Genomic DNA, 20,282 nt, shown 5'->3' with positions numbered 1-20,282 from the left:
TGTTAACTAATCTTTGAAAGAAAAGATTCAGAACAGCTGAATAGGTTCATGATGACCCAGAAAACATTTTGTATTTATCATTATGTACATTAACTTGGTATTCCAATTTGAAGCAGTACAGGAGACCCAAACACTGCCAAAATGTGAAAGGATGGAGGTCACAGACTGGGCTTCATTCATGTTGTTAGGAAAATTCAATTTTATTTCTTTGCTAGTTGCTTTTTTGTATTCAGATCAGGCCTCAGAATAATGATATAGCATTTAGGGGAAAAGATACAGCCCAGTAATCCAGCTGCTGAAGCCAAAATGGAGAAGATCTCCACGGCCACCATGTATTTCCCCTTGGTGCTGAGATAGGTGGGAACAAATGAAACCCAGACACTGCAAAAAACCAACATGCTAAAAGTGATAAATTTGGCTTCGTTAAAACTGTCAGGTAAATTCCTAGCTGGAAAGGCCACGGTGAAGCTGACTGCAGTCAAGAACCCCATAAAGCCAAGGACAATATAAAACATAGTGGTTGAACCTTCATTGCATTGAAGGACAATTTCTTCAGCCATGGAGTGCATGTCAGAATCGGGGAAGGGAGGAGAAATTGCCAGCCACATCACACAAATGGAGAATTGTATCAGGGAGCAAGATAGGACAATAGAGATAGCCAGCCCTTTCCCCACCCATTTCCTGATTTTGGAGCCTGGCTTGGTGGCCAGAAAAGCAAGAACAACAATGGTCGTTTTCCCCAGTATACAAGAAAGAGCTATAGAGAACGTGATGCCAAATGCCGTTTGTTGCATGAGACATTTCACTTGGTCAGGTTGCCCAATGAAGAGCAGAGTGCAAAGGAAGGAGAGAAGGAGAGCAGTGAGAAGAATATAGGTGAGGTTTCTGTTGTTGGCTTTGACGATGGGAGTGCCCTGGTATTTAATGAAGATCCCCAGTACCAAAATTGACATGACAGAAAAGAAGGCTGCAATCATTGCCAGAGAACCACCCAAAGGATCTTGATAAGACAAGTAAGTTATCCTTTTAGGAAAGCAACTATCCTGTTCTTTGTTTGGATATTGATCTTCTGGACATGAGAAACAATCATCCAAGTCTAGGGAAAAAGAAATAAAAAGAAAACAGGTCATAAAACGTTATTGCTTTTTAGCATGAATCATTGACCACAGACTAGATACACCAAGCTACTTCAAATTACATGGCTATACAGATTTTTTTTAACTTAATGTAATATATAATACAACAACAACAACAACAACAACAACAACAACAACAATAATAACATCTATTTTAAGCAGGTACTTAGTTGATACCTAGGACACTGGCAGCAACCCATATCAACCATCAGTACCAGTCAATAGCATTTGTGGCACATTTTTAAATGTTCAGTTGAATGAGTTTCATGTTTAATGAATAAAAGAAAGAATAATAATATTTCTGGGGCAATATTATTTGCTTAGCAAACATCTCCAACAGGGCCTTCCTAGTTCTCATAAAAATAGATGGAGGGACTTCCTGTGGTGACGTCATCGTGCTTGGAGTTGAGGAACGAGAGCTCTCCTAACCTCTAACTCTAACTTCTTCATTTGGGCTCATTTTTTAGCGCTATGGATCCTGAAGGGGTCATCAGATTAAGGGGGAAACTCTGAAGATGCTGGAGTGATAAGGCAAATCCTCCAGCGGGTACGAGAAACCCACTAAATGGATGGGGATCTATCCTGCCACTTTGCCAGGACCAGAGCGATGGCGACTGGATAAGAAGGAAGCAGAGAGAGAAAGCAGTTGAAATCAAGATATCTGTTACTATTATTGGCAACCCAAAGAAGAGGAGGACAACGCGAAATTGGCAGAGAGGCTGAGCTGGAAAGAAGGAAGCTCTGGGAAGGAGATTTTTCAGATTTTTGCCGAAAAGTTGTGAGAGCAGAATTACTGAGTTGGAATTGATGGCGTAAATAACTTGAATTAAAGTGGCCAGAGAGAGAACGAAAACCCGGCAGGGGACAACAGGAGTAGGACATAGTAACTGCTGAGGAGACCTGGAAAGCACAGAAAAGGATTATTTAACAATTGGGCTGATTTTGACTTTTTTCTTCTTGCTCTTTTGGAACGATTTGAGGGCATTGTTATCCCCCCCTCTATTTTCCGCTGCTGCTGGACTTGTTGCATTAACTGATTGACACTAACAGTGATACTGAAGAGAGGGTGACACCTAGTGGATCAAAAATTCGAACCGTGCGATCTGATGCAAGAAATCTTAACGGTGACATAAGCTGATATATATGCATAGAGAGAAACTTATTACTAGAATTGAATGCCTATATAATTAATACAATTGAGTGACATCTATTTGTATAAGATAACAGTGTGATATATAACTCTAGGATATATAATAATTAAGGATCAAAATAAAATAGAATAATACATAGGAACGTGTAGATATTGAAACATGATATTAAGGAAGGTTAATTATTGCTAAATATTGAGATATATAATCATTGATAATATTGATATTGCTGATAAAGTAGAAGTAAAGTAGAACTTATATGCAATTGTGGGCAAGGATAAATAGGGGGATAAGAATGGCAACTTCAGCAAAGTTAGTAAAAAAAAAACACACCCAATATGATTTCGGCAACACCCCCCTCCTCAAATCAAAGATCAATTGAGAGTTCATTGGGGCTGGAGAAAGTCGCAACGATGGCAGGAACAACGGGACCAGGACCAAAAATGCAGAGTATGCAATTGATGTTAAAAGAGACACTGTTGAAAAACCAAGAAGTGACGGCTACAAATCATGAAGAGACAAGGGGGAATCATGAAGAAATGAAAAATGAAATGGAAGAATTGAAAGGAGATATCAAAACCATGGATGACAAAATTGAAAAGATACAGAATGCCTTAGCAATCAACGAACAGAAAATCCAGAACATTGAAATGAAAAATAGAACAAACAGATCAGAAGATAGAAAAAATGGAGCTGGAATATAGAGTTATCAATAATTCGACTTGAAAATGAAAGAACTGCATTTTACTTAGATTCCAAAACATACCGGAAGAAAAGGAGGAAGACCTTAAAGGAAAAATGATCGGAATCTTCACTGAAATTCTACAGAGAAAAGAACAAGAGTTGAGAGGGGATATCGATCAAGCTTTCCGTGTGCATACCAATTATGCCAGAAGACATAGGCTCCCGAGAGAAGTGCACGTAAGATTTGCCAAAAAAAAAAAAAAAAAAAAAAAACTAGAGATGAAATATACAAAAAAACCAGAGAAGGGATGATTACATACCAGGGAAAAGAGTTGATCACGCTTAAACAGATTCCACGGAGAATTCGTGAACAGCATAAACAATACCAATTTTTAACAAATCAGTTAAATAAAAACAGAATAATGTATAGATGGTTGGTACCAGAAAGGTTACTGGTATCTTGTCAAGGAAAAAGATATAAGATAGAGAATATAGAAGAAATGCAGGAATTCTATGAGAAATACTGCACAGGGGAAGAAAAACAAGGAAGTAAAGAGGACCTAGAAAGTAGAAGTCAAGAGGAAGAAACATCAGAAGATGAGGAAAGAAACAGGAAAGAAGAACAGAGGCAAGAAAGAGAGAGAGCAGAAAAGGAGGGTGTGAGAGGGAAAATTTAGATACAAACCAGAAGCAACAAAAAACACCCCATTTAAAGATGGACCAGGAAATAACAATTATTTCAATAAACTTGAATGGACTGAATGCACTAAAAAAAGAGTGCAGATGTTTAATAAACTTAAGAAACTGAAGGTAGATATAATCTGTATACAGGAAGTGCATATTAAAAGGGAACATAAGAACTTACTGGAAAACAAAAACTAGGGAAATTATATACAGCACTAGCAGATAAAAAAAAGAGAGGGATAGCAACCTATATAAAGGAAAAAATAAACTCCAAAGAAGTCTACTCTGCTGAAGAAGGCAGGATACTAATGACTGAATTAGAGAAAACAGAAAAACCAATATTATTAATAGTCATATATGCACCAAATCAGAAACAAGAGGAATTCTGTAGGAAACTAGACAACAAAATAAATCAATTAGAATATGAAAATATTTGCTTAATTGGGGATTATAATACAATAGTGGATTAAAAAATGGACTATGAAAGCAAAAATAAAAATAAAACAAATCCTTTTTTGAGATGGCAATGGAATATAAATTGCATGATATTTGGAGAGAAAGGCACAAAACAAGAAAGCAATATACCTTTTATTCGAACCCCCATCAGTCACTATCAAGAATTGACATGGCTTGGATTTCATCTGGTCTAGGCAATCAAGTAGATGTAATTGAAATAGAAGCAAATGAGTGAGCAGATCACAATCCAATAAAATTAAGATGGAAAGGTCAAAGAAGAAGAAAAAGATGGATGATGAATTCAAATATTATAAACGAAACAGAATACACTCAAATGCTGGAGAAAGAACTAAAACAATTTTTTAGAATAAATCTCTGGGACACTATGAAAGCATACATAAGAGGCCTTACAATTGTCTACATGGCGAGAAAAACTAGAAAACAAAAAGAGCAACAAGAATGTATGCAAAAGGAACTTATGGAAGCCGAAGATGAACTACAGAAAGACCCAAAGAATAAAATTAAAAAAGAAAAAAGAGAGATAATAAAACATAAGATCAACTTAATAACTCAAAAGGACTTAGCACAGAAAATTAAAGCGGCCAGACAAAATTATTTTGAACAAGCCAACAAACCTGGACGATGGCTGGCATACAGACTGAAGAATGAAAGAGAAAAAAGGATGATATATCAATTAAAAGATGATGAGGGAAGAATTCAATACAAAGCAGAAGAAAAGAAGAATATTATTCATAAATACTTCAGAAAACTATACGCACAAGAGAGCATGGAGGAAAATAAAATAAAACATTATTTAAACACAGAAAAGTTAACACCAATCTCAAAACAGCAAAGGGAGGCAATAAACAGGCCAATAACGTTAGCTGAAGTGGAATTAGTCTTGAAAAACCAGAAAAATAATAAAACCCCAGGACCAGATGGAATACCAGTGGAGCTATACAAATATAATAAAATAATATTGGAAGAACTAGGAGTGGAAATATTTAATGAAGTTTTAGGAAAAGCCAAGATACCTGAATCATGGACAGAAGCAATAATATTGCTAATCCCAAAAGAAGAAACCAGCCTACAAGAAATTCAAAACTACAGGCCAATTTCATTATTAAACTCCGATTATAAAATATTTGCAGCAATTATGGCAGGAAGAATTAAACAGGTTTTAAATAAACGAATACACCCAGACCAAAATGGATTTTTACTTCACAGACACATTAAAAATAATACAAGAATCATCCTAGATATAATAGAGTACTATGAGGTACATCCAGAAAAGCAAATGGTACTGGTTTTCCTTGATGCACAAAAAGCATTTGACAACGTAATCTGGAAATTTATAATAACCAGTGACGTCCAGTCAGGTGAGGCAAGTGAGGCACACCCTCACCACTCTCATCATGAAAAAAAAAATTAAAAGGAAAAAGCTGAGCTAGTTGCTGCCTCACCGTGGATGACTCTGCTTAACCTCACTGGTGCTCTCCCTCCCCAAGTGTAGTGACTTCCTCCCCAGGCCCCCATTCATTTCTCTCTCACACACACACAGCTGGATAAAACTATATAAAAATCTAGCCCAGCTTCACTGATTACAAGTTTGAAAAGGCAATGTGGCTCCACCTGCAATCAAACTACACTTGGGAGTGAGAGCACAAGCGAGCACTGAGGAGACCACAGGAGGAGGCAGGAAGCCAGGCAAAGAGCCATGCTGTAGTACACACACTTCCCCCCAGCCTCTTTCTTTTGGAAGGCTCGGCTCGGCTCCCCTCTGGCTTCTCTGCCTCTCCTCTCACCCCAGCCTGCCAGCAGGAGGTGGTGGGTGGGCTTTATTGTGTTCCAGGCATTTCCCACCCAGACAGCAGGCTGCATTTGCAATGGTGGTGGTGTTTGGGAAAGGCAGCAGGGGAATGGGGGGGATGAATGGCAGAGGAGCTGCTTTCAAGCCACTGGAAAAGATATCCAATCCAACTTTTGTGTGTGTGGGGGTTTGTTTGAGAGTGAGTGAGAGAGGGAAGGGGTAGGAGAGATAGTCCAATCCAACTTGTGTGTGTGTGTGTGTGTGTGTGTGTGTGTGTGTTTGAGAGAGGGGGAGGAAGGGAGAGAGGGAGGAAGGAGGGGAAGGAGAAGAAAAAGAAAAAGAAAGAAGGAGCAAAGGAGAAAAACAAATGCTGTCGCTTTAAATTGGAACTGAGCATGCCTGGCTGTGGAATTCTGGGAGTTGAAGTCCACAAGTCTAAAAATATTTGAAACCCAGCACTGTGTCAGTGCCTCACCAGTCATAAACCTCACCGCACGTCACTGATAATAACACTATTGGACGAGATGAAATTTGGAGAAAAAATTATAAAAATGAGAGAAAGATTTTATAACAATCAGACAGCCAAAGTTCTGATGAATGGAGAATTAACAGAGAAGATTGAAATAAAAAAAAGGAGTCAGACAGGGATGCCCCCTCTCTCCTTTGCTGTTTATATTGAAATTTTATTAAATGAAATTCGGAAGGACCAAGGAATAAAAGGTTTAAGACTCAAAAATGAAGAATATAAGCCCAAGCCTATGCCGATGACTTAGTATTTGTTCTAGAGGACCCAGTAGAATCCAGCCTGAAATTAATTCAAAAATTAGAAGAATATGGCAAAGTGGCAGGACTAAAGATCAATAAAGACAAAACAAAAATGATAACCAAGAACATGACAAAAAAGCAAGAAGAGGAACTGGAAGTAACAACCAGAATGCAAATAACTAAGAAAGTGAAATACTTGGGGATCTGGGTGCGGGCAAAATGTTCCACAATTAAAAACGATAATTATAATAAATTAGTGGTACAAATAAAAAAAGATTTAGAAAATTGGAAAAATATTCGACTATCACTCATGGGATGTATAGCGACAATTAAAATGAATATTTTACCAAGAATCAAGGTAAACTGTTCCAAACTCAATTGCAGACAACATGACTTCAGCAACTACCTGACTCTGTTATTACATCCTCAAGCCCATATAACTTTAATCTTAAACTTTTGACTGTGATCCTCACCGTATTCCAAAGAGGCCTGTAAGGGGGCATGCATAAGTGTACCAGCATGCCTACTGTCCATTTCCTACTGTCCCTATTTATTTGTACCCATTTCCTGTGTTTATGTCCATGTTTATACTTATACCTGTTATCTCATACATGCTTGACAAATTAAACATTCCCCCCGCAAAAAAAAAGTGCTTAAAAAGGAAGAATGCAAATATATTGCCCCTTTTAAAATGCTGACTCTGGTTTGAGCAAGATAGCAATTCCCCTGACTACGAGAGCTCTCAAACTTCTGAAGACTGCTATTGTGGTCTTATTACCAGGACTATATGTCTGGAGGAAATGTGGAAGATCTCAAGTCCTTTATTGTCTGGAGAGGAATTTTTTGAAAAAAGATTTATTTGGCTAGCTCCTCATTCTGGCACAGTCAGCTCTGCTTTTCTACCATTCATCTTTTCTTCCCTAGAAACCCCACTAATTAATCCAAATTTTTCATTACTAAATTATACAATCTTCGGATGTTCAGGCACTGCAAGATTTTGAGGCATTGTATCATTCATTAAAAATCTAGTGACATTTATATTTATTCAAACATTGATATATTCCAAATGTTCCTTTGCTTACCCATTTGATCAGCTATCTTCCCTTCTGGACACCGTCTGCAGTCATAGCAGCAGGATAATTTCCCTTCCACTTTTATCTTGCTATGACCAAGAGGACATTTCATGTTACAGATGGAAAGAGGCAATGTCTGTTGATAAATTAAATCAGAATTCTTCCACATGACAAATTTATCTTTGGGGATTGTTCTTTTCATCAGTTAGGCATACCCAAACTCTTCATATTGAATATTTCATATTTCCCACTGAGCCTCTTAATTACTAATAGCCAGAGGTGGTATTCAGCCAGTTTTGACGGGTTCTGGAGAACCAATAGCGGAAATTTTGAGTGGTTCAAAGAACGGCAAATAGGCTGCCCACCCCCCGCATCCTCCCAGCTGATCTTCTTTTGTTGCCCAGAACAGGAGAATGGAGCTGGAAAGCAGCCTATCCTTCCCCTGCCACGCACAGAAAGCCATGTCCACAAAACCACGTCCACAGAATCAGTAGTAAAACATTTTGAATCCCACCACTACTCATAGCTCATACCTATTAGATTAATTGTATGATTGTGCCCAATATAGTAGTCTTAAGCTTTGTTCTGAGGAAATCAGTACCAGAATGTATTGTGGAGAGCTTTTAATTCTGGACATTTTGAAGAACAGATTCCTTAAGATTCCAGTTTTGTGTTGGCTTCTTAGTTTTCTTTGAGCTCTTTCTGTACTTGGTACAATATGCTGAGGTTTATATAAAATCCATGAAAATGATGACTTGGTGCCAAATTTATACAGTAATCAGAGCTTATTTTTATTAAGCTTGTCCTATTTGTATAGGCCTGATATGGAGCAAGCTACATTGAAGTCAATTTGGAAGTATTGAAGATAAGAACTGTGCTCTGATTTATACAGCATAATAAGCAATTACTGTAAGTATTAATACAGCATTTTTGCTATATTATGACTCCCCCAATACATTATTATTATACACACTTCTATATTTATGTTCACATTGCACATAAAGAAAAAAAGTACATACACTGGTTAGTAGTTGAAAGATTTAATAAAAAGTGAAAATTGAGCACACCTGGTTAAAATTCACCTAATTCAACAAAAATGAACATGTGTACCTAGTGATAAATGATTTCATAATAGTGAAAAAAATATGCACACCTGATTAAACATGTGGGGCCAAACAATGTCCTTGGTGGAAATGGTGAGAAGATTGTCTGGGTGAGCCATAGGCTCAATTTTTCCAACTTTAGCTCTTAGAAATGACTTATTTGGGAATGCTAGCCAATTGGATATATCAAATCCAGTTATCAATTCCCCATTGGAACCAAAAGAAATATATTCTCCAGCAGTGTTATTAAAGGAGACCTGCTGCAAAAAATGGTGGAGCTAGGAAAGAAATGAAAAATAAGGAAGGAAGGAAGGAAGGAAGGAAGGAAGGAAGGAAGGAAGGAAGGAAGGAAGGAAGGAGGGAGGGAGGGAGGGAGGGAGGGAGGGAGGGAGGGAGGGAAAGTTAATATAATTATTTGAAGGGATTAGCAAATCTCAGTTTTTATTCCTTTCAAATTGACTTAAGGTCAATGGAAATTTGCATTTTCATCACTCTGCTCCAGGGGTGAAATTCTCCCTGTTCGGCCCGGTTTGGCTGAACTGGTAGATATAATTGTTCTTGGTTCTGCGAACCAGTAGTAAAAAAAAATGCTTTAAAAATCTAGATTCCATCACTGCTCTAGTCCATTTAAAATGGGTAGAGAAATATGTTCTTTACTACATGCATGTTCTACATCATTGCCTAACTTTCTTTTCAACTGGAACATTTTCAGATGAATATATATATCTTGTGGTGTGTGTGTGTGTGTGTGTGTGTACACAGAAACACACAAGCACACACACACACACACACGTGTGTGAGTTGTATTTGTGCTGATAAATAAATAAAGGGAGACTAGTATAGAACTATTTCAAGCTATTTAGCTCTCATCAGCTAGCCATACCCTTACTGGGAATCGAACCTGGGCTGTATTACATATCAGGCAATTGTATTAGCCACTAAGCCACAGGCTCTCCTCCTTTATCAGATAAGCCAGGGAAATAGGTGGGTATTGTGTCACAACCCCTGGTATGGGAGGGAGCATACTGCTTCCCTTTTCTATCTTTCGGCTCAACATAGGAGCCATCCAGGTAGAAAGCCATTTTTTTAATGTTGTCTTTGTTAAATTTTGTTGCATTTGTGCTGATAAATAAATAAAGGGAGACTAGTAGAGATCTATTTCAAGCTATTTAGCTCTCATAGGTTTTTGTAGATTTTTACAGGTGTAGGTATGCTGGTCTTGTTGTATTCAGGTCTTTTCCCATGTAAGATTGAGATTGTCTTGGCAACGTTTCACCGAGGTCTCACTCACCATTTTTAGGCTGGGTTTTGGGCTTAAAGTGTGGTCGGAGCTGCCGTCTTTCTATAAATCTTGGTGGTGTGTGTGTGGAGTGCTGGCTTTGTTTCAGTAAGTGGAATGATTGGTTGTGTGGTTGTATCATGATTGGTAGATAGGTGCTGATATATATAGGAAAGGATAATAGGAGTAGGTAATAGAAAGATGAGAAGGATAATAGAAATACAGTCCTACAACATAGTTAGGAATCCTTAGGCATAAGACAGTACTGTGGGAACTATGTGCTTCACAGAATGATAGTATGGAGAAAAACCTGTTTTCATGTCTGGTTGTTTTAGCATCAAATGATCTGTACTGATGTCCTGAGGGGAGAAGTTAAAACAGTTTATGTAAGGATAAACTGGGCATTTTCTCAGCCCTCTTTCTGGCTTGTATAGTATACAGGTCCTCAATGGAAGGCAGTCTGATAGTTAAAGGTTAGAGATTAGAGATTAGAGATAGATAGATAGATAGATGATAGATAGATAGATAGATAGATAGATAGATAGATAGATAGATAGATAGATAGATAGATATAGTAGGTAACTGCTAGGTAGGTAGGTAGGTAGGTAGGTAGGTAGGTAGGTAGGTAGGTAGATAGATAGATAGATAGATAGATAGATAGATAGATAGATAGATAGATAGATAGATAGATAGATAGGATAGAGATAGAGGGTTAGAGAGGTGCAGAGATAAACAGAGAGGAAAGACAGACAATCTATTTTGAAGGAATGCCATTATCTCCGTTACTGGACAATTGACTTGAATGTTGAAATAACTTTAGAAAAAATTGATAGGTTTTTAAAATATATATATATGGATATTTTCAGATAGCAGTCAAAACTGTCTTCAAATTATTTTTCATATTAACCACAGAAGCAAGAAGTATCTTCTTATGATGGACTATCTTTCAACCAACTTTAAAGAGGCAACCTCTCCTCAATTTATAATTGTTGCACTAAGCATATAAACTGATTATCTTTCAGAATGTTTCATTGGGCAATATTACCTGCCATGGTGACTGAAGGAAGAGCTTCCATCTCCTCTCATCAATTCTTTGCCCATATTTGAACCAGGAGGAATACAATTGCCTTAGAGCATGTGCCACAGCATAGACTGCATTGTAGATGCTGTAGCTGTGGCCAGTCATGCTCAATTCAAATATAGATTGAGAAAGTGTCTCCAGTTTCTCTTCTCCCGTGCAGATCTTGCCAGTGGCCCCATCTTTAATACCACTGGAGAATGAGCATTCAAATGCATCTTTCCAAAAGTCTCTAATAAAGCCATCTCCTTTTTCTAATGTTGGGTTTCTCTTCTGCATAAATTCTCGAAACCCTGTCAGTTCCCTTGAGTGGATTGCAAAGGAAAGAGCACCATGGAGAAAAACAATGGGCAATTCTCTTTGCATCAGAATGGAGGTGAATTCCATCTGGGCTGTCATGATCCAGATTTTGGTTTTTCTTTGTTTTGGTATATCATCAGAATCTAAAACATATATCATAAGTCTCAAAGCCACCAGTCCTGTAATTTCAGCATTCAAGATCACGGCGATGACTGTACTCCTCATGATGACTTTGTATAATTTATCTGCCTCCTCCACCATGTCAGCCGCTAAATTACCATACATTATATGGGGGATACTGTCTATAAAGTCAAAGCAGATCCCTTTCTCTGTAAACATGGAGAGACTATTCTGAATGAACCTCTCTTTATCTTCCTCAACAAAGCAAACTTTCCCAACCCAGGTCCATCCAAAATGCAACAGTAAGTGTAGAATTCCATTAAACTGGTGCACCTCATTGGGGAACATCCATTTGACAAACAGTGCTGCTATTTCATCATTTATGAATGGGGCTGATCCATACATGATCTAAATGGGAGTAAGAAAACCATAGAAAAAGAAAGGGATTTTTCTAAAGAATAATATGAGGTACACACTTGTTTATTTGATGCAATCTCTGTGCTTGAGTGCAATGCAGAAAATTACATTTTTGAAAGTTGACATCTTGAAGTTGTCAATTGATCAAAAATTGATCAAACAATTGGTAATTTCCAATCTCAACCAACAAATGTTCTATCTTACACATTGGCAAAAAAAAAAATCAGAACACAAAATATAAGCTAGGTGGAGGGGACCTTTCAGACACGCCTCACTCTGTCAAGGATCTTGGAGTACTCATATCTAATGATCCAAGTACCAGAGCCCACTGTAACAACATTGCCAAAAAAGCATTAAGAGTTGTTAACCTAATTTTGCATAACTTCTTCTCTGGTAATATTGTACCAGAGCATACAAAACATTTGCTAGACCAATTCTCGAATTCAGCTCATCTTTCTGGAACCCGCACTGCTTATCAGACATTAGTACAATCGAGCTAGTCCAGAGATATTTCATGAGAAGAGTCCTCCATTCCTTAGTGGCATAAGGGATTGTTGTGGTTGAAGCTGAAGTTGTCATTGACAGGTAGAACATTGTAGCAGATAATTTTACATACTACCCTTAGGTCAGACTGAAGGCAGCATACTTCTAAGTTGTCTAAACCCAAAATTTCAAGTCTAGTGGCAAACTTAAGGTAAACTGCTCCAAACTTGATTGCAGAAAATACGACTTCAGCAACAGAGTGGTCAATGCCTGGAATGCACTACCTGACTGTTGTCTCTTCCCCAAACCCCCATAACTTTAACCTTAGACTGTCTACTGTTGACCTCACCCCATTCCTAAGAGGTCTGTAAGGGGAGTGCATAAGCACACCAACCTGCCTACCAACATTGTTCTAATGTCTCTTTTTATTGACATCCATTTCATGCATTAAAAATCATGTTTCTACTTATATGCGTTGTCAAATACATGCTCTCCATTGAGTCTGACAACAATTCTGGTGATTTCCTTTTTATATATTTGTCATCTACATGCCTCAAACATGTGATATCTAAAATCATTAAAGAGCAAGTGAACTTCACATTTTTTACCATATTTATGTCTCACCTGAGGAAATTTGTAGTTGCACAGAGTTGTTGCCATGTTGAGACAGGTCCTAGCACGAGGTCCTCCAATAACAGCTACTGTGTTGTTCCGGGCATTACATTTGTAGTTGGGGATAAATTTATCTTTTGTAGATAGAAATTCCATGGCTAAAAGATAAGTTGTAATATCCTCATGATTGTCAGTACCAATGTGGAACCCCAGAGTAACATTGGGTAATATTTCTGAATGTTCATTGATCTCATTAACAGCAAATGCCAGAGCCAACGTGTGTTGGTAATTATGAGTGAGATACCTTCAGTGAGAGTTATAAACTAAATGTCAATACATTTCTGCTTCAGAATCACATTTTAATTGTTATATACATTCATGCACATCCAAAACGTTTTGGTTATTATTTGCTCTTGATATATATAATGTGGTCTTTAGCAAACAACAGCCCTAGGTTGTATTGATTGGAAGCAATAATATTGGGAACGGGTAGCAAACGTTGAACTGAGACAACATTTGTACACTTATTTATTTTCTTGTTAATAATGTTCTTCTAGAAGACAGTCAATTTGAGCCAGTTTCATTTAGGGAAAAAGCAGGAAGTTAGAAGTTCAAGTCCCACCTTCTGGGTAACTTCAGCCTGCCATTCCCTTTCAGCCCAACTCACCTCACAGAATTGTGGTTATTGGGAAGATAAGAGAAGGAAGGCAAATTGTATATGTTTTCCCCTTGAATGATTTTATAAATAATAAAGGTGGGATAAAAATAAAACAAATAAATAGATAAATGGGAAGTCATAGTATATTATTTCCTCATTTATAACTGCAGTATTAGTGGAGTTAGCCACTAGTGTCTTTTAATCCTAGAATTTATACATGACAATTTCAATGAGCATTTTGATTTGAGCAGAAATGTAAAGAGGAAGAATAAAATGACAACTTTTAGATGGTGATAGTTCAAAGTTTGAGAATGAGGCTGAGGATACTTACAGGTATTGATCAAGCACATCATGAGAAGGAACACTTTCAAATCTGATCTGATTTGAAAGAAAGAAGACCTGATATAGAATAGCAGCAACAATTAATTCTCCAGGCTGATAGTACTTGTGAGAAATTGGAAGAGGACCTCTGAAATTGCAGTTGTGGACAGAAAAAGTGCACAACAACTTAGGAAAAAAGAATAAAATCAGTGTTGTGAATAGAAGCAGCTCAGTGTAAAATATGGCCATTGTAGATATCAAAGTAGAGCTTGAATGTTACTATTCAAATACTGATCTGAGTCCTAATCTATCAGCCTTTCAGGAATATTATGTGAAATGAAGTATCACAGATTAAACATGCCTCTTTCTTGTGCTCTCTACTCGTAAACCTTTACTTCTGAGCCTGTATTAATGTAATGCAGTTTTTTTAAACCTGGATTCATAGGGTTTTTTTATGTTTATCAGGGTTCCCTTGAGATAGGGAGCAAAGAACAATGATGACACTTAATTTGATAATTACTTAGAAGGTAATAGCTTACTTGCAATAGTATTTTTTTTTTTTTGCTTCTGTGCAAAATGTCAAAATGAAACATATTGATTGAGAAAATGGGAGCAGCGTCATATGCACCAAACAAAAAATTGTTGGGACTCCCCCCCCCCCTAAAATTGTGCCATTTTGGGAAGATATATATCTATAATCAGATTCAAAACTTTATTGATTTAAAACACGATTTTAAAAGAACTGAAGTTCATTGGTTACAGTCAATTTCTCAATCTTCTGCTGAAAGCTGTTTCTGCTATGAAATGTTGCAGTTTAACGTAATTGATTGGGATGAAATATAGTTTGAAAGAGGGAAATCATATTGGAGTGTTCCACAAGGCAGGGACCTCTGCAGAGTAAGTTCATCTCCTGAAGCCTGCCAAATCTAGTTCAAAGTGAGCCTTTCTAGTGGTTCTGATGGCCCTACTCCCAAAAGAAGCTCTACTTAAGAGCCTATGCAGCTGCCCACACACCCGGCAACTTTGTCTGGTTCCACACAGCCACGAAACCAGGAGGGGTGGTGATGAAGATGCCCAATGCTCTCTGATTACCTCAGGGCCCCCACAGCTAGTCCATAAAGGCCCAGACACCTGCCTTATGGCTAAAGCACCAGCAGCCATATGCAGCAGGGGCCATGTGGCCTCCAAACCACTTCTGCTTATTTGTGGCCCCAACAGAGCAGGAGACAGAGTGGTGTGCCTCAGGGATGGGTTTCAAAACTTTTTACTACCGGTTCAGTGGGTTCAATGACTAGATAGGTGTGTGTGGAGTGCTGGCTTTGTTGCTGTAAGTGGGTTGATTGGCTGTGTAGTTGCATCCTGATTGGTAGATGCAGTTGATGTTTGTAGATTGGTCAGCTGTTTCGTATCATCCTGTGTGGCTGAGGTGCTGGCTATGTGTCCTTTGTTCTTTTGTGTTGTTACAATCTGGGTGGTTGGTAGGGCTCATTTTTTTCTCTAGGGCTGGTTTCCAGATGTCTGGTAGGTGGGAGGTATCATCACGTTTATTCATGTTGTGGGGGTGTTTTTCTATTTCAATGGCTTCCATAATTATTCTCTTGTTGAAGTGTTCAGTTTCATAACATCCTGTGTGGCTGAGGTACTAGCTGTGTGCCCATTAGTCTTTTGTGTTGTAATGACCTGGGTAAAGGGCTGTGTGATGACATCCTGAGCTCTAGTGAAGTGATATCCTGAGTCCTGTGCTGCAACATTGTGGGAGATTGGTTGCATTGTAACATCCTGAGCCTTTGCGTTGTAACCTCCGAGTTCTGTGGTGTAATGTCCTGAGCAGATGGCTGTGATGTAACATCCCGGGCTTTGGTTTGGCTCCGAGTTTGCGGTCTCGCCATGTGTTCATGGTGTGTTTCAGTTTGCTTTGTGCGGGGATCGGAGCGGGGGTGCAGCAGTTGGTGATGCTGCCGTTGTTTGGCTTCTAGATGGTTACATTTCATTTATGGGATGGGTTTGGGTTTGAGTCCGGTAAGGGAGATTGGTGGTGGTATCCTGTATTGTTCTGGATCCGGTGTCAGTTTTCGTGGCTGGGACTCATTTGTTGACTAGGGCTAGTTTCCAGATGTCTGATAGGTGGGAGGTATCATCACATTTATTCATGTTGTGGGGGTGTTTCTCTATTTTGATGGCTTCCATAATTGTTCTCTTGTTGAAGTTTCAGTTTTGGAGATTTATTTGGTTCCTTCAAAATCAATTTCATGTCCTGTTGCTTTAAGGTGCTAGAAAAGGGAGGAAGTTTTTTCTTCTTTTCTGACTACGTTCTTGTGTTCCACGATGCATGCATTTATTCTCCTATTAGTTTGTCCAATGTATGTGGCTGGGCAGATTTTGCATGGTATTTCATAGACTCCTTGGTTTTCTAGATGGATCTTGTCTTTGGGGTTTCTTAAGAGGTTAGCTATTTTTTGGTCAGTGCAGAAGGCTGTCTTGATATTTTGTTTGTGGAGAATTTTGTTGATTTTATATGTGGTGCCTTTCATGTAAGGGAGGAGGGTGATGCCGTTGTCCTGTTCTGTGTCTCGGTTCTTGAGGGGTGTCTCCTTTTGGATTAGGTTGGTAATTGTGTTTCTTTGGAATCCATTGGAAATTAATACATTTGTGAGAGTGTGTAATTCCGTTTTCAGGTGGTCTTTGTCGGCTACGCGCTTGGTTCTGGAGATGAGGGTCTTGGCTACAGAGTTGATCTGTGCAGAGTGGTGATGGGATTGAGCATTTAAGTAGCAGTTGGTGTGTTTTTTTTCTGGTACATGGTGTGTCCTAGGGAGCCATTGGGGTTTTTTGTACATTAGGATGTCCAGAAAGGGAAGTTGGTTGTTTGCATCTATTTCCATAGTAAATTGTATTTTGGGGTGTAGGCAGTTGAGATGTTTGAGGAATGTGTGTGTGTGTGTGCGCGCGCGTGCGCATGCACATATATATATATATATATATATATATATATATATATATATATATATATATATATATATATATATATATATATATATATATATATATATATATATATATATATATATATATATATATATATATATATACATGTCTCTGTGTGTTTGTGTGTGGGTGTATTATGACTCTAAGAATGCTGAGAAGAGCAAAAAGACGATTAGAATGGTTTCAGGAATTGGGGTAGTCTAAACTTTTCTCTAGTCTAGAGAAAAGAAGGAATAGGGATTACATTATAGCACTCTTCCAATATCTAAGAGGCTGCCACAAAGAAGAGGGGGGGGGGTCAACTTATTCTCCAAAGGACCTGAGGGTAGAACAAGAAGCAAGGGGTGGAAATTAATCAAGGAGAGAACCAGCCTAGAACTAAGGAGAAATTGATGACAGAACGATTAATCTGTGGAATGACTTGCCTCCAGAGGACTTGCTCCATCACTGGAGGTTTTTAAGGAGATTGGAAAACCATTTGTCAGAAATGTTATAGAGTTTCCTGCCGATAAGCTCAAGATTTCCAATCACCATAATATTCTTTAAAAATCCGGCCCGTTTTATATTTATTAAATGATTGATTAAATCATTGATATATTCCTTTGCTTACTCATTTGGTCAGCTATCTTTCCTCCTAGACACCATCTACAATCATAGCAGCAAGATAATATCCCTTCTATTTTTATCTTGCTGTGGCCAAGGGGACAATTCTCATTACAGATGGAAAGAGGTAATGCCTGTTCATAAATAAAATGAGATATTTTTTTCATTGAAGAATTTTTGTTTTGGGGTTGTTCTTTTATAGGTTTTTTAAGCTATTTCATTTACCTACAACTGCTAAAAATTTAATCCAAGTGTTGTTAACAGAACAGAATAACATTTTGCTTTATTTAAATTATTTATTGATGTTTGGCAGTGTTTAAATAATTTCCTAAAAAGTGGAAAATGGTTAAATATGAAGGGTCAAACTGCATCCTTGGCAGACATGGTGGGAAACTTATCTAGGGGAGTCATGGGATCAATTTTTCCAACCTGGACTCTCTGAAAGGACTTGTTTGGGAATGTGATCCAATTTAGAATATCAAATCCAGTTAGTAACTTCCCATTGGGGCCAAAAGAAACCTTTTCCCCAGCAGTGTTGTTAAAGGAGATCTGCTGCAGAAAAGAATAAAGCTAAAATAAGAAGAAGATGAAGAAATTTTAAAAATGATAAAGTTAACAGGTTTTCTTAAAGAAAATGACTAGCACATATGTTTAAGGTTCCCCTTGCACGTCTAGTCATTTCCGGCTCTAGGGGGTGGTGCTCATCTGTGTTTCAAAGCCAAAGATCCGGCACTGTCTGAAGATGTCTGCGTGGTCATGTGGCCAACATGGCTAAATGCCAAAGGTGCACATAACGCTGTTACCTTCCCACCAAAGGTGGTTCCTATTTTTCTACTTGCATTTTTATGTGCATTTGAACTGCTAGGTTGGAAGAAGCTAGGACAAATAACAGGAGCTCACTCCATTACGCCGTGCTAGGGATTTGAAGCGCCGAACTGCCGACCTTTCTGATTGATAAGCTCAGCATCTTAGCCATTGAGACACCACATCCCTTAGTTAAATCTCAGTTAGTTCTTTTCAATTTGGCCAGTGCTTATAGATAAATAAACTGTTACATTTTGCATCAGTTTACATATTGAAAATTAGAAGAAAATTATGCTCCCAGTCACATGTATTATCTACCTTATTCCCTAACTAAGATATTTTAATTGACAAATTTTGAATTCTGTCAGAAAATTGAGAACGTTAGAAACTCAACAGATAACTTAGGTTCAATCTATGGAACAAACCAATACAGTTTACATAACCTGATGACATCCCTGCATTTTGAATTAGCAAACATTACCTGCCGTTGTGGTTAAAAGAAAGGATTCCATTTGTTCTCACCACTTATTCTACCTTTTTTGAGCTTGGAGAAGTGCATGGCCTTCAGAGCATGTGCCATAGCATAGATTGCATTGTAGATGCTGTAGCTGTGGCCAGTCATGCTCATCTCAAATATAGATCAAGAAAGTGTGTCCAGCTTCTCTTCTCCTGTGCAGATCCTGTTGGCATTCCCATCTTTAATGTCACTGGAGAATGAACATTCAAATACATATTTCCAGAAATCCCTAATAAAGCCATCTTCTTTTTTTAAGTTCGAGCTTCTCTTCTGCATAAATTCTCGGAATCCTGTTGGTTTCTTTGAGTGAATTGCAAAGGAAAGAGCATCATGGAGAAAATCAATAGGCAACTGTCTTTGCATAAGAATGGAGGTGAATTCTACCTGGGCTGTCATGAACCAAACTTTGGCTTTCCTCTCCTTTGCAATATCATCAGAATCCAAAATATAAATAATAGCTCTCAAAGTCACCACGGCTGTAATTTCAGCATTCAAGGTCACTGCAATGGCTGTACTCTGTATTATGACTTTGTATAATTTATCTGCCTCTTCCACCATCTCAGCAGCTTCATTACCATACATTCTTTCGGGGATACTTTCTATAAAGTCAAAGCAGGTGCCTCTCTCTGTAAAAATGGAATGACTGTTTTGAATGAACCTCTCTCTATCTTCTTCATACAGAGAAATCAACCCAACCCAAGTCCACCTGAAATGCAACAGTAAGTATAGTATTCCTTTAAGTTGGTGCATCTCATCTGGAAACATCCATTTGACTAACAGTGCTGCTGTTTCCTTATTCATCAGTGGAGCTGATCCATATGTAATCTAAATGGGAGTAAGAAAACAATAGAGACAATTTTATGTTATTGACTTAAAATAAAGAAATGGCTAGAATAGATGATAGAACAAAAGATTGAATGGAAGCAAGAACTATTTCTATTAGACATACTAGGTCAGGGGTGGGGAAGTGTGGCTCTTTTGCGACTTGTGGACTTCAACTCCCAGAATTCCAGAACCAACATAGCTGCCTCAGGAATTCTGGGAGTTGAAGTCCACAAGTCGCAAAAGAGCCACAGTTCCCCACCCCTGTACTAGGTGATAAAATGTGTAAAAAATCTCAGTATTTCACACCACCTATATTAACTTCAACAAGAATAGTATTTGCTCAAAATTGGAAGCAGAACAATATCCCTCCAGATGCAATGATCATAAGAAAGATACTTGAGTGTGCAGAGATGGATAAGTT

General features: G+C 38.1%; 1 protein-coding gene across 1 annotated transcript; it reads right to left on the bottom strand.

The window, feature by feature from the left end:
• Nucleotides 1-200: 200 nt before the first annotated feature.
• Nucleotides 201-19,141, bottom strand: LOC309401290 (vomeronasal type-2 receptor 26-like; the record flags this gene model as incomplete). The annotated part of the gene is made up of 6 exons (XM_081970358.1): nucleotides 201-1,096; nucleotides 7,766-7,892; nucleotides 10,405-10,497; nucleotides 11,184-12,044; nucleotides 13,161-13,306; nucleotides 19,054-19,141. 6 exons carry the CDS (start codon nucleotides 19,139-19,141, stop codon nucleotides 201-203), a joined length of 2,211 nt encoding a protein of 736 aa, XP_081826484.1.
• Between the last annotated feature and the right edge of the window lie 1,141 nt (nucleotides 19,142-20,282).

This window comes from Natrix helvetica, assembly GCF_964273705.1.
Source record: "Natrix helvetica genome assembly, chromosome: Z".
Lineage (NCBI taxonomy): Eukaryota > Metazoa > Chordata > Lepidosauria > Squamata > Natricidae > Natrix > Natrix helvetica.
This window is presented reverse-complemented; position numbering and strand designations above follow the sequence as displayed.